Raw genomic sequence first — 15,014 nt, 5'->3', positions numbered from 1 at the left:
GGTGGAAAAAAAACCCACAAAACTGTCTTGAAGACGCAAAACATGCAGCCATTGCTCACTATTTATGTGGCCTCTATTACGTACGTGGTGAGAAAGTTTATTTCACAGCATTTATCATATGGAAACTTCAGAGAAAAGCATGCTCCCCACTTGATGCATGGCAATGCTTTGGAAGATATTCTTCTCCTATCCCTTTTTTATTTTTTCACCTGTCTGTAAAAGTAGAGGGCGATGGTTTAGCTCACATTTTGTGTTCCAACTGTAGAATAGCTTCGGTGCCATAACCAATGTGACAGAGACTGAAAGATGCCCTGAAGAATCTGAGTTCTGTGAGTGATTGAGATGCTGCCCCAAGAGCAATCCCAAATGGGTGCTTCCTCCTCCAGGTAGAGGAATAGACTTCATGAACGAATATGAGCCACGAATATCTCTGTTTGTAGCGTTGCCTTGTTTTTCTGTTTTTCAGAACGCAGCAAGGTCATCCCGTCGTTCGCAGGGCTCAGAATTGCCTGCCGAGTTGTGAAGATACATCTGCTGCTGGCATAAACCCCGGAGGACGCAGATTCGGGGGGAGAAAAGGAAGAGTGTCAGCCCAGAGGCTGCGGGACGGTGCTTAAGGCAGAGAGAGACAGAGGGGAGGTGCTGGTGGAAAGGATCGGGGAGGGTGCGAGGGCAGGGAGCCAGGGCAGGGCTGGGCGCAGGCGGGGGAGCAGCGCGGCTGCGGGCGGTGCAGGGGCCGCGCAGGGCGTCAAAGGGAGCGGGGCACAGGGGCCGGGACAGCCGGGCAGGGGCCGGGAGAGCTGGGCATAGAGGCAGAACTGGGCACAGGGGTAGGCAGAGCCGGGCATAGAGGCAGGCAGAGCCGGGCATAGAGGCAGGCAGAGCCGGGCACAGAGACAGGCAGAGCTGGGCACAGAGGCAGCCGGGCACAGAGGCCGGGACAGCCGGGCACAGAGGCAGGCAGAGCCGGGCACAGGGGCAGGCAGAGCCGGGCACAGGGGCCGGGACAGCCGGGGCGGGCGGGGGCCGTGCGGGGCCGGCACATTCCGGGCAGGCGCAGTGAGCGCACAGCGCTCGGGCCCATGGAGGCGGCGGGGCCGCAGCCCGCGCCGGGCCCCGCGGCGGGGCCGCAGCCGGGGGCCGAGGAGATCGACCTGTCCCTGGGTAGGTGCGGGGCGCTCCGGGCGGCGGGGCCGGGCCGGGCCCGCGGGGGCTCCGGGCGGGCGGGGGAGCCGCGGGGCTGAGTGCGGCCGGGCCGGGCCGGGCCCTGCGGTGTCCGTGTGCGGGTGTCCCTGTGCAGTGGCTCTGTGCGGGTGTCCCTGTGCGATGGCTCTGTGTGGGTGTCCCTGTGCAGTGGCTCTGTGCGGGTGTCCCTGTGCGGTGGCTCTGTGCGGGTGTCCCTGTGCAGTGGCTCTGTGCGGGTGTCCCTGTGCAGTGGCTCTGTGCGGGTGTCCCTGTGCAGTGGCTCTGTGCGGGTGGCTTTGTACGGTGTCCCTGTGCGGTGGCCCTGTTGTTAGAAGTGAGACACATTGTGCCGTGTCCCTGTGCCGTGTCCCTGTGCCGTGTCCCTGTGCCGTGTCCCTGTGCGGTGGCAGCTCCCAGCACCGGCACAGGAGGTGTGTGCGGGGCCCGGCTCGGCGCGGGGCTGGCAGCGGCCCGCAGCCCACGGGAGAAGGGCCGGGGGCTCAGGCAGAGCGCTGCCATGGCAGGGGGAGCCACGGCCAGCCCGTGCTGCTATTTATAGCGGCTTGCTCCGCTGCTCCCATTCCTTTGGCACGGGGAATGTGGGCTGTGCATAAACAACCCACAGCCGCCCTGCCGTGAACCCCTCAGCACTGCATTCTGACGCATGGACGAGAGATCTCGGTGGATTATCGTGAAAGGAAAGTCCATCGGCACATTTTGTTGTTGGGTCAGCTTCCTAACTGAAACCTTGTGTCATTTCTTCCCAGCAAAGAGCCATTTGTCAGGAACAGTGAACATTTTCCACTGCAAACTCAAACTGATCCCTTGGCTTATGCACCCTTATTTTAATGTCTTTATGAGGAGCTATAGCAACAATGAATCCCTTGTTTGTGATCTATTTTTCTCCCATAGGGTTGCACACCCTTTTTCTCTTTGCTGATGTGTGATGCTCCCTTTGCTTTTGCTCTCCCTAGTGCTTTTCTCAGTCAGACCTCCTGTGGTCCAACTCCATATCCCATCCAGAATATGCCTTACTCAGGGTAGAAGAGAGAATTGGAAAAAAAAGAGGCCCCTGGTGAAGACCTTTTTCCATCAGGTGTTTTGTCTGTGCTTTCAGATACGTTTTTGCCTTACATGAGTTAGCAGTCACAAAAAAACCTGCAGGAGTTGCTTTAAAGCTGCCCTGGTAGATCTAATTCTGCCTGGAGGGCGTTGATGTACCTGAGATGACCTCTCAGGATCCCCTCGCAGCCTTGTGTAGTAGTCCACTACATTGCTCTATTAACTCCATCGTATTTATGGGCACAAAAGGCAGGGTAACAACTCATACCCAACCAGAAAAGACACTGAAAGGTGACGGATCAGGCACCTGAGCATTCAGCCCCTCTCATTTCCTCATGCTGTGGACAGCCCACCCTTGGATGAGTGTGGTCACCTCCTTGCAGAGCATGCAGGGATGCTTTCAAAACGCTTCAAAGCATCCTGTGCCCCAAATCACAAATGTCCCAAAGGCACTTTTAGCTGAGACCATTAGCAAATCCATCCCAAGAACATGGCCCAGCATCTCCCAGCCTATTCTTTTCGTGGCAGACTTGAAAGAGAAATCACAAAAGCAGCCTGTTCTTACATCTGCTCTCCTTTCTTTTCTTTGGGCTTTGTATTCATTTGGACATAGGAGTTTCTTGATAGGAAATGACAAGGAACCACTGCTGGAGGTATGATAATTCAGGATAAGCACCCCCTGGAAGCTGATGGTGCTTTTGTCCTCTGACTCCAGTGATAGATTAAGGAGCCGGAGTAGCCACTGCCTGGGACTTTCCTTGTTTTGGACACTTCATTTCTTGCTAATCTGTTCAAGTTAAAACATTCTGCCTGCAGCTTCATAGATGTGCCTTTATTATTTGCAAAGTATTTTCTGGAAGATTTGAGGTTAAAAGAAGAAAACGTTGGAAAATATGAATTAACACAGAGACATCCCTTTGCCATTCCTCTTCATCAGAACAGCTTGAATTAAGAAGATCCCGTTGATTGCAGACCAGCTGATTGGGAATGGAGGGGTCTGAGCTGTTTCTCGATAGAGCTCTGCATCTGACAGTGCTTTGTGCATGATCCAAATAGCTCAGCACCTGTCACATCCTTCCCCCTTGGGCCACATTTCCTACAGCCACCTTCTCAAAAAAAATCTCTGCCCAGCTGAGCTCCTGGTGCCCCTGCAAAAACACCTTCCCCTGGGCTTGTGGGAATCCTGCAGGATCAGATCCCTCAGTGGACAGGGTCTGAAATCTCTGTGCTGCCCGTGGTGGGGACGTGCTGGGTGGTGGCACGTTTGTAAATCATCTGCTGCACTCTAATCTCCAGCCCGCAGGAGCCCAGGACATTGATCCTATACTTTCTAAGCTAAGCTTAAGCTCTCATTGTGTGTCCAGCGTGGCTCACAGAACAGCAAGCTCTGTGTTTACCACAGACAGTTCCAGGCACCCAAAGAGGGAATCGGTGTTTGGTGGAAAGCGCAGTTTCTGTGGATTTCTCCTCATTTCGTTGCAGATGACATCATAAAGCGCCAGAGGAAGGAGCAGACAGACGCCAGCGCCGCGGGCAGCAGCAGAAGGCAGCAGGTCAAGAACAGGAGTTCAGCTTTCCGTGCCTGGAAGCAGAGGAATTTGCAAGGTAGAGGGGCACTTGAGACAGCAGAGGCCTCCCAGGCTGGAAAATGCATTTTTTTAGCAAAATCCAGCTCTTAAATCCTTCCATCTAATTCCTGTGTGCGTATAAGATGCGCTCAGGCCCTGATTAGCTTTTCTCCCTGTAACAATGGAATATCAGGGCCCTTTCAGAGCATAATTCATCCATTTCTCTCCCTTCCACTCTCTCATGAATTACTAATTTAAAGTGACTTAATATCTATTCTCTATTCCCCTTGGCTTTGCGTATTTTAATTATGCCTCTTCCTAATCCTCGTTTTCCCAGAGCAGACTTAAATTATCCAAATTACCCCTTCAGTTACTGTATTTGATAGCTCAGTTATTGAAGCTAAATTGTCACTTTTGCCAAGCATGCTATTTTTGTGGTGAGGTTTTTAATGATACTGAGTGATCACACCTTTGTTTTGTTCCATTGATTTTTACTTACAAACCTGCTGCATGAAATGCCATCTCTATAAACTTATTTTTTTTAATTACTGCTAAGTAATGGATTTATCACTTTAAATTCAAGTGATATTTTGCAGAAATATCTTTGCAGTCTTGCATTGGAGTGCCAATCACACATCAGGACAGTGGGATCAGTGGGAGCAATCCTGCCTGTCTCTGCTCTGCCTCCCACCTTTGTGTTCTTGGTGTCCACCACACAGTTCCAGTTCAAAACACAGGGATGATAAATGCCCTTAGCAAATTGATTTTTCTTTATATTCTCTTGCACTCAAGCAATTACTGCATCCAGAGGCAAATCCAATAAAATATTTTTTCCTGTTCCTTAGACGGGAGAACTTTTATGTTAATTTATGGAATTATTTCTGCTAGTTTTAGTATTTCGTAGGTTTTCAGTGCGTCTGAATTCAGCCCTGCCAAGTGCAGAGACCTGCCATGCTGTGTGGTGCTGATTGTCAGCAGCAATTTGGGGCAGCTCAGCATGACTGGGAATTCAGCCCATAATTCATCAGGGGCTCAGTTCATTTCAGTCCCTGCTGAAATGCAGTTCCTTCTGGGCTGAGATGTGATAACCATTATCAAAATGATGATCTGAGGAGCCCAGCACTGTAATGACAGAGGAGGGGGAAGGGTATTATGCTGATTAAACCAGCAAGCAAAGTGCTGTTAATCCCTCTTGGAATATGGCTTAAACCTTCTCCCTAGTGGGGGAAAGAATGATTTTTAATGACGAGAAATTTGAATTTCAAATCTCCTTGGAAAGAAGAGTCTGTCACACATGGGGACTTGTGCCCAGACTGGACTGGCTGAGCAGAGGTGCCTTTTGGCCATCCCAGGTGTGCTCAGAACCAGGCTCTGAGCACACAGACATGGGATGTGTGTTGTGGTGGGTTGTGGGGGTTCTTCCCCAGCTGCTGAGATGCTGTGGGGTTTTATTGAAATCTTTTTACATTATTAAATATCTGCCAGACCTTTAGCAGACATGAAGCCTCCCATGTGTCACACTGCAGGACACAGATGACAGAGCGAGGCCGTGGTCCCCAGCTGGTGTGATGGGGTCCCCTTGGAGGCTGATGGCTCTGTCATGTGTTATTTGTGTGGGGTGAGCTGTGCCTGAGTGCACTGCTGAGCACAGGCTCTCTAATAGGAACAGACTGACAGGGGCACCATTTTCTAGTCAGGGCTGCCTTCTGCAGCAGTCCATCCATTCCCCTGATGGAGTATCCAGGAAAGGCAGCTGGGCTCAGGCTCTTGTCCTCTGCAGGTGTAGGAGAGCTGTGCAGCAAGGCTGGGTGGCCAGCAGGAGAGCAGCCCAGCAAACAGGCAAGAGATAGGGACAGGCCCAGGGGGTTGAAGAGAAAACAGGGCAAAAACAGACTGGGGGATTAGAAACAGGAGGAAAAATCAAAGAGATATTGGCTACTGCAAGTGCACATCTGGTCAAAAAGAAACAGTTTGCCAAAATTGAATGTTTGTCGCGAGAGGAACATTTACACGCCTGCATTTCTGCAATGAGAGGGCATTGTCTGCAAAGGGAGTAACAACTGGCCCCAGAGCTTGTGAACTGTGTTGTGTTTTTGTGAACATCCCCAACCAGCACCTCTGGCCATGGGGCACGGAGCATCCCAATGTGGTCTTGGGGATCTGCTTCCAAGGGACACAGAGCACCCCAACGTGGTCTTTGGGATCTGCTTCCAAGGGGCACAGAGCACCCCAATGTGGTCTTTGGGATCTGCTTCCAAGGGTCACAGAGCATCCCAGCCTGGTCTTTGGTATTTGCTTCCAAGGGGCACAGAGCACCCCAATGTGGTCTTTGGGATCTGCTTCCCAAAGGGCACAGAGCACCCCAGCCTGGTCTTTGGGATCTGCTTCCCAAGGGCCTGTCCTGGTGCCCTTTTGTTTTAGAGGCAGAGCAGCTCAAAGCATCTTCAGGCATGTTCCAGTGTAGGCAGCTCAGGCTGGTGCAGGCTGGTGTTGCAGCCTGGAGCCTTCATTCATTGTGGCAGTGGTGGCTCCTCACAGCACTGCCCCTGCTGCCCCAGAACACTTCATTTCCAGGTGCTCCAGGGCAGGATAAAAGGCTGTCATGCAGCAGTCCATGATGATACAGGCACCTCAGGGCTCTGTGGGCTGTGTCAGTGAGGCTCTGCTGTGAGATGCAGGTTTGAGTGTGCTCTCACTGCCCTGTGCCGTGCAGATTTTTACACCCCCAAGGTGTGGGCACATCTCACTGGCAGCAGCCCTTGGGGGGAGCGGGCTCAGAGCACAGGGGCTGTGTGCTCCAGGGAACACTGAACTTGCAGCTGGGGACAGCAAAGTCTGAAGTAGCAGTGAAGGAGAACACTGCTGCTGTTTACCCTCTGTGTGCACTAGAACATCTGGTTATAGATAATGGAGGAGTTTGGTGGACTTGGGGACACCCTTCTGAACATGCTTGAGCTCCCTGCCTCGGTACAGAGATCAGAGCACAGGCTAAACCCGTGATAAACTGGTGTGAAGGGCAGCCTGGTGATTCTCCAGCACTGGGCCAAGCCTAAAGGTGCTGGTGACTGTTTCCAAGTGGCTCTGCTTAGGTGTTGTGTCAGGGTTCTGCTGCTTTATGAGGTAACAGCAGTAAGTTCCCTCTTGGATTCCACCTGTGAGTTCAGAATTGTTGTTGTTGTGCCTGTGTCAGCTCACACAGTCACTCAGAAACTTGCTGTCTCATTACGACTGCAGAATTTTATTACGTGGAGTAATTAGGTTTGGAAGCACTGTGCCTCAGTCTGACAGGCCTCTCTTCTCCCTCAACACTTCAGCATTCTTCAAAATCATCAGCAGACTTAGGGGAAAAGCTTAAATGCAAGGCGAACAGCGTGTGTGTGTGTATCATGGAGGAGCAGCAGGAGGTGTCCCCTTTGATATGGAAAGTAATGGTGTGTCAAGCTAAAAGAAAGAAAAAAGTATATATATATAGAAATAAAAATTATACTATGATGTGGGCCCTCAGAGCTATTTCAGGCTGCTGTGGGGTTGGCTTTGGGATACTCAAGTCACATGTATATCTGTATTTAAGGCTTTTTCTGTTTCATAGTTAATTCATAGCAGTGTGAGCTCTGACAACAGATTGGCAGGTCTCCTGATGTGGGTGTTCCTGCCTGTATGAGGAATCAGAATTGTGAAAGGCTTTTCTCTTCTGTATCCTTTCACATCAAATAATGTGTATGGCAGTCCTATATGCAATGAGAATGCTAGACAGACATCAGAATTAATTATTTAATATGAATGAGTGAGACTTTTGCACCACTTATTTGTGCAGATACTCCTGTATCACATGAAGTTAACCTTGTGATTTATTTACAAAACTGTAGTCGTATATCAGATTTTGAAGGATGCTAAAGTAAGAGGGCTTTGTTTTTAGGACCTAACCGTTTCAGAAGAGGGTTTGGACAGCCGCAGGTCAATCGGAGACAGTTCAGGAATCCTGGCCTCAAGAGAAGAGCGGCTGGTGCATTTGATGGAGTGAGCCCTTTGAACCGCCAGGCGTCGGCTCAGGAGGTAGGGAATGAGGAAGGGCTGGCTTTTCCCAACTGTCCTGCAGAAATCTGCTCCATTTTATCATCCTGGATCACCCCAATCTACATAAACCCCACCACCTTTTAATGCCTGTGCACAGCATTTGTATGCATAGGTGAGTACAGACATACATGCATATGGAATAGCAATTTTCCAGTTGGTTTTATAAAGCTTCCGACTTAGCATAATTTTATTGACCAGTTCCCATGGGTTTGGAAAAAATGATTTTTTAAAATTGGTCCTAAAAGGTTTAAAAATATTTCCATAAAATTAATTCCATGGCGTCTCATCTTATTATTGTCATTTAGAGGAGATGTGTTAAGATTCTTTGTTGTTTTTTGTCCACCTAGAGCATTTTCCAAGTTCCTGTGAAGTCAAAGGACAGACTTGGTGACTTGTGAGGTGGCTCTGACTTTCCACCAGAGACACTGATTCCCAGTATTGTGACAGATTGTGAGGGGCAGCTGGGTTTTCCTGCACTGATGAAAATCCACTCAGTTAGGAGGTCACAAATGTTCAGTAAGCTTTTTATAAAAAAATGCAAGTCTTGAACAGGGTGGCACATTCAGTGAATGTTTTGTAGGGGTATAACTAAGAAAGCCCTAAACTGGGCATGCATGTGTAAGGAGTGAGGTTATTCCTGAAAAGAAAGACCAGGATGACTCAGATCTTGAGTGTGGCTGGTATTTACAGAAAGTAATAAGCAGTTGCTAGGAGGCAGAATTCTACAGTAGCTTCCACTTAGCAGGAATAAAGAAGGGGGGAAGGGGGAAGAACATGGAAATGCCCCTCAGTTAGCAGCCACTAACAATGGTGGTAGCTGTCCCACAGAAATGAGCAGGCTGGAGCCTGGGGCAGTTTGTGTTGGAGCTGCAGGACAGACACTGCCAGGCACTCCTGGTGTTTCGTGCATCGTGGTGTGCTCCAGGCAATGCACCCGTCCAGACAAGGAGCTGATGACCAAAGGAAAACTGAACAGGGCCATAAATAAGATCTGCTCTGCACGGATTGATATTTTTTGTTGTTCTTCTGCAGCATTGGAATGAAACATTCTCCCTGGCACTTACAGTTGCATGGCCAGGATGCCCTGACTGACTGCTGACAGCAGTGTCAGCAGAGAGCAGGACCTTGTGTGCTGTCCCTTGTCCTCTGTTCTACCAAGATTGTGCTGCAGGGGACAACTGCCGAGCTCTCACTGCTCTTTCAGGGCAACAAGAAGTGGAATGGTTTTGCCAAAAGCAGCAATGGGCAGCAGGAGGGACAGCCACAACCATCCCCAGGCCCCAGGAGATTCAGAGCAGATGGTGCCAGCACCCCCGGCCCCAGGAGAAGGTAAAATCTCCAGGTTATTTTGGTTTGCTGTGGTTTTCACCTGTGCAGCTCATGGGGTTCAGCTCTCAGTATGTGCCAGCTGGGTGTGGTTACAGCCATGTGCTTGTGCAGCAGCAGAAAAATACCTCTGGGTATGTTAGGAAAAGAAAAAAACAGCCTCATGCTCATAGTTAATAATGCCAATATTAATCTGTCAGTTTATTTCAGGAAGCACAAAAATGTAACTTCTGTATTTTTATTAAACTTTGTTGCTTTGGGAAGCACTTTTGAAGGGTGAAATAGCATTTATTTTCATACAGGCAGGAAATACAGATTCCAGGCAGAAGGGATGGGCAGAGACAGGGAGTGTGTCCCAGTGAGGGGCTGCAGGAGCAGGCTGTGCCCCAGGAGCTGTCAGGAAGGCAGTGTGCCAGGTGCTGGGCACTGTCTCGGTGCCTGTCTCGAGATCATGATGTTCTCTGAGCTCAAAAGGAAGCTCCTCACAATCCTTCCTCTGCTCTGAGCAGAACAGGGACTGAATAACATTGAGAGGTCCTTTCTGACCTGATTTTTTCTATGATTTTCCTCCCATGTTTTTTTTTTTTTGCTTTTAATGAGCAAAGCTGAGAACACACAAGCTGTTGCCTCATTTAAGCAGAAAATCAAGTTCCTCTGAAATCCTTTGCTGGCAGAAAAACCTGTTGGGGTGAGCTCAGTAACACACAGTCCCATTTGCTTCTTACACTGCTTTTTAAGACCAGCTTGGGTTAGGTATTTTGGCATTACACATTAGAGAGACCTGGTCTCATCCTCACCTCTTTCTCTCTCTCCTTTCCCAGCAGGCCTTTCCTGCGGGACAGGGGACCAGCGTTCCAGCAGAAGCAGGTGCCACAGTGGTTCTCCAAAGCCCCCTTCCAGAGAGGGGTCAGTATTTGAGACATTTCCTCTGCACTCTGCTGCTAGTGACAAACCTTCACGTTTTTCCAGCCTTTGCCCAGTTGTAGCTTTACTTCCAGAAGTAACTGGTGGAGAGAGGTGGATGACCAGAATGCTGCACGTATTGGTAGGAATTTGCAGGCAGTTTTTGATGCAGATTGGTGTTCTGGCAGCTTGGAAGGAAATCCTGGGAGGGTGATAAGAATAAACTTTGCAGTTTATAGAGCAGCACAAACAGGGCAAGGTAAAGCCACCCCATACACATCACTGTGCCAGTGGGAAACCCCAGATTAGCACATTTCTCGACAACTCACAAGGAAGGAGCTCTTCAGATACACCAAACAAAATCCTGGAAAAGAAATCACTGTTTCTGAGAGCTAATTCTTTAAAGTAATTGTTTTTAAATATATTTTACAGCAGATGGATTCTCGAGGAGAAGGGAAACGAGGAGAAGGGAAACGGCCAAGGATGAGAAGGTAATTGGTGAACAAAGGCACAATGCAAATATGAGGTGCTTTTTCACGCTTGAAGCTCACGGATAAATCTCCCTTCTCGCAGGTGGCAAGTGAAACCCACCCCTGGAGCAATTCTGACGGTTTCTGTGTTAAATCCCCAGGCGGGCCAGACCAGCTCGTAAGTAAATGAGGTGATTTGTTAGGGTGGGAGCCCTACAAAGCCATTGCAAATCCCTTTAGCATTATTGCAGCTTCACTTCAGTAAAGAGTGTGCAGTGAATGGGGTTCAGATCCAAAATGGTTAGCAAATGATGTCTGCTTCCTCTCCCAGCATATCAGAAGGAGATAAAAATCTCCTGTATTTACCTGTAATTACATGGTAATCTGTAATTACCATGCCCTTGTTTGTAATGCAGAGTGACGAGAAATGGAAGCACCATTGTGGTGGCAGGCTGGTTGTGCTGGTTGTGGGGTGTTGGGAGAAACAGTGTGCCCCAAAGGGACACCTCATGTGTGACAGGAGCTGAGAGGCTGGAAAGGGGCAGCTGCAGACACCCAGCTGGGGGCAGACAGAAGGGTGGGTGAGGGCACTGTGCACGCTCTGGGTGCAGAGAGAACCCCTCAATAGCCTGGATGTGACAGTCCCCAGTGCTGGAACCGTGCCTGCACGGCTGCTCTCCTGGCTGCCTTGCAGGACAGGGGTCAGTCACACCATGGGACGGGTGGAGAGCGTGGTGTGTTTTTCACACAGAGGATGGGGAGTGAGCTGCTGTAGCCTCCTGAGTGACTGCAGCTCCGTGCTTTCCCCAGGTCTGGATCCAAGCGCCCATTCCTGCAAAGCCAGAGACCCCCGGCGAGGATGGCCAAGCCCCAGCCCAAGGGGGTGCTGCTGAGATTCAACTTCCGCGCCATGGCCAACCAGGTAGAGGATTGTCGACGGGACAGGAGGCACCTGGCTCCCTGCAGCAGCCCTGCCACTGAGCTGCTAACGTCACTCTCGGGGTTCTGGGGCTGCCAGCTGGGTTTATCTAACACAGCCTGGGAGGAAAGTCCCGTAGCTGTGTTGGCCAGGTTGCTCACAAAACTGAAGGCACTTGAGAAGACTGTTCAGCAACTACAGACTCAGCCCAGTGTTCCCCACTCTGATGGCCTGTCTTGGCCTGTCCGTGTGCTTGCTTGGAGCGGGGAGGTCCTGCTGATGAGCAGTCCTGGCCAGAGGGGACTGTTTCACTGTCAGTGCTTCCCATTCCTCAGAGACACGTGGCACTTCTGGGCTTTGCTCGCTCTCTGCTTTGGTGCCCTTCTTGGTGTCACATTTTACACTGAAGTATGGTCCAAGAGCCCTGGGGCAGCTGAGAAATCCTGCTCCACCTTCTTCACTGCCGGCGTTTCTTGTCTGGACGGTTTGGTTTTACCTCATGCCTTGTGCTCAAACGCCATCTGCTTGCTCCTGTTCTTGCCGAGGACGCCCTGTGTCTCGGGGCTGGGAGCTGCTTGGAGGTTTTCCAGCCGCACACAGTCTGTCGAGCTCCCTGTCCCCGTGTGCTGAGTGGTTTAATTGACTAACCAGCTGTGAAACACCGGCCTGACTGATGGGCTCTAATCAATACCCCGCTACGAGTTTGGCTGTGCTTTGCCACAGGACAAGGGACTGACTCGCTCTCGCTTTCCCCTGCAGACCAGCCTGACGCTGGATGAGAGGTTCTCTGGTCTGAGGAATAAGAGGCGCTTTGCAGCGGCCAGGAGCGCCGGACGGATGGTCACCATGCCTTAGGACTGCGTGCTCGTCACAGCCACTGCCTGTGACAGTCCAGGCTCCGTGACTGGGGCTCAATAAAAGTCGCTAGATTCCCTTTGAGATAGCTGATTTGGCAATGTGCTGTCTCCTTCCTTCCACACGGAGTGAATGAGTGATTGAGGGCAGGGATGAGGCAGGGTGAGAGTTTGGGCCAGAGCACAGGACACGGGCAGGGTGGTGGAGGGGGATGAGCAGAGATGGATTTGCTGGGAGAGCTCTGCTGGGAAGCTGTAGGGCTGGCAGCAGCCCTGTCCCCTGCCAGGGCACCCTGTGCTGACCAGGGGGACAGCTGAGAGTGGGAGGGTGCACCACAGAGCCTTCCCTGCATTGTCCCGTGGGTGGGACAGGGTTTGAGGATGCTGTGCCTGCCCACATGGGAGACAGAGGGAAGCTGAGATGCTCCAGCTGCCCTCAATCCCCAGCATCCACCTAAGTGCCCAACTTGTGCTTGCAGGCATCCCTGCCCAGAGGTTTGCAGTGTCAGACCCCTCCACCCTGAAAACCTGAAAACCTGAAAACCTGTTGCTTTGCCCTGACAGTCAGGCCTGAGCACGTTGCATTTCTCTGTGCATTGCTGTGCTGTTCTGAGTGCTGCTGCGGGGACAGGGTGGGACGTGCCATGCTGGAGTCACTGTCCTCAGCATGGAGCACGGACAGGCTGCCCCAGCCCAGATCACATTTTCCAGTGCTGAGTTGTTCTGCGTTAGGGTTTTTGTAGTTGCAGCTCCACCCATGCTCAAAGCAGCAGCACAATCAAACCAGCAGCAGCACTCTGATAAACACTGGCTGAGGTGTTAATGAGCTGGGGTTAGACATTTGTTAATGAAGCCCTGCATCAGCCCTGAGTAACTGCTGCATTCTCCATCCACTGCTGGAACCCAGCACTGAACATGCTGGACACAGCCTGTTACTGGGCTCTGAGGTATACTTATAACAGGAAATATTTTGATAGACTGCTTTACATTTTACACCTAGCATCTTCAACAAGAGACTGGACTTGGCATTGGTTTTATAGGAATGTGTGAAATGTTGTTAGTTGATGAAGCAGTGATGTATGAGTCCAGTGCACTGAATAAAAAACTTAACTTGTCGAATGTCACCTGTGGTTATTTCCTTTCCTTCAACAGCTCTTCGGTGCAAATTCAGCTTCTCAGTGTGACACTGCCTGGGCTGGTGCTTTGGGGGAAACTTGTCCCTGTTGGTGCCCATCTGCAGGCACTTTACTGCTTTAAAAGCTGGCTCCAAAGCAGGATGAGGTTTTCAGTAGGTATGTTGTGAAATTTGCTGTGATCTCTGGTTGTGAATCCAGGGAATGATTGGCTTTTAGGGCAAGAGGAGAAGCAGATATTCATCTGCAAGATGCACATATTTGTCTTCAAGCTTGAAAGCCACAGCCCCACAGGCAGCCACAGCCAAGGCCAGAGGAAGCAGACAGCCACAGCATTTGCAGGTGACAATGGGAGCCTTTCCCCACAGCTGCATGTTGCACACAGAGCTCTTTGCTGGAAGGGCAGCGTGTGTGCCAAGCCAGGGTGATCCCCAAATGCTCCAGCGCTGCTGGGGCTGCCCAGCCCATCTTCCCCGTGTTCCTTCGGCTCCGCAGCCTCCCGCAGCCGCGCCGTCCCTCCCGGGCTGTCCCCGCTCCCGGGATGTCCCCGCTGCGATCCCGATCCCGATCCCGGTCCTGATCCCGATCGCGATCCCGCTCCCGGATTCCGATCCCGATCCCGATCCCTATCACGATCGCGATCCCGATTCCCTCTGGCCAGACAGCGCCCCCTAGCGGCACGCGAGCCCTCGGGTGCACAGCCCCACGCCCCCCGAAGCCCCGCCCCTCCCCTCGGTAAGCCCCGCCCCTCGGTGCCGCCGCCGCCGCGGATTGGCTGGCGCGGCCGAGGGGCGGTGCCAAGAGTGCAGCGCGTCCCTGGCGCGGCTCTGCGCCCCCGGCTCTGCTGTCCCGGGGTGTTTCTGCTGCCCGCGGGTGTTTCTGCTGTCCCCCGGGGTGTTTCTGCTGCCCGCGGGTGTTTCTGTGCTCCCCGGGTGTTTCTGTGCTCCCCGGGTGTTTCTGCTGCCCGCGGGTGTTTCTGCTGCCCCCGGGTGTTTCTGTGCTCCCCGGGTGTTTCTGTGCTCCCCGGGTGTTTCTGTGCTCCCCGGGTGTTTCTGCTGCCCTCGTGTGTTTCTGCTGCCCGCGGGTGTTTCTGCTGCCCTCGTGTGTTTCTGCTGCCCCCCGGGTGTTTCTGCTGCCCCCGGGTGTTTCTGCCGCCCCCCGGGTGTTTCTGCTGCCCCCGGGTGTTTCTGCTGCCCCCGGGTGTTTCTGTGCTCCCCGGGTGTTTCTGCCGCCCCCCGGGTGTTTCTGCTGCCCTCGTGTGTTTCTGCTGCCCCCGGGTGTTTCTGTGCTCCCCGGGTGTTTCTGCCGCACCCCGGGTGTTTCTGCTGCCCCCGGGTGTTTCTGCTGTCCCGGGGTGTTTCTGCTGCTTCCCGGGTGTTTCTGCTGCCCCCCGGGTGTTTCTGCTGCCCCCGGGGTGTTTCTGTGCTCCCCGGGTGTTTCTGCTGCCCCCGGGGTGTTTCTGTGCTCCCCGGGTGTTTCTGCTGCCCCCGGGTGTTTCTGTGCTCCCCGGGTGTTTCTGC

The 15,014-nt window shown here is 52.1% G+C and overlaps 1 protein-coding gene across 6 annotated transcripts; it reads left to right on the top strand.

The window, feature by feature from the left end:
* The first annotated feature begins 707 nt into the window (after positions 1–707).
* LOC134560522 (UAP56-interacting factor-like) lies at positions 708–13,480 on the top strand. Of its 6 annotated transcripts, none has more exons than XM_063416615.1 (9): positions 914–1,164; positions 3,730–3,852; positions 7,732–7,868; positions 9,094–9,218; positions 10,040–10,121; positions 10,551–10,609; positions 10,692–10,766; positions 11,399–11,510; positions 12,267–13,480. In XM_063416615.1, exons 1-9 carry the CDS (start codon positions 1,083–1,085, stop codon positions 12,360–12,362), a joined length of 891 nt encoding a protein of 296 aa, XP_063272685.1. In that variant the 5' UTR covers positions 914–1,082; the 3' UTR covers positions 12,363–13,480. The 6 variants fall into 6 exon arrangements, with proteins under 6 accessions (XP_063272683.1, XP_063272682.1, XP_063272681.1 ...); XM_063416614.1 differs by having other exon boundaries at positions 919–1,164; positions 10,037–10,121; XM_063416613.1 differs by lacking the exon at positions 12,267–13,480 and having other exon boundaries at positions 708–1,164; positions 10,554–10,609; positions 11,399–12,260.
* Positions 13,481–15,014: the final 1,534 nt, after the last annotated feature.

This window comes from Prinia subflava, chromosome 20 (assembly GCF_021018805.1).
Source record: "Prinia subflava isolate CZ2003 ecotype Zambia chromosome 20, Cam_Psub_1.2, whole genome shotgun sequence".
NCBI lineage: Eukaryota > Metazoa > Chordata > Aves > Passeriformes > Cisticolidae > Prinia > Prinia subflava.
Note: the sequence above shows the minus strand (reverse complement) of the source record. Positions and strands in the feature narration are given on the sequence as shown.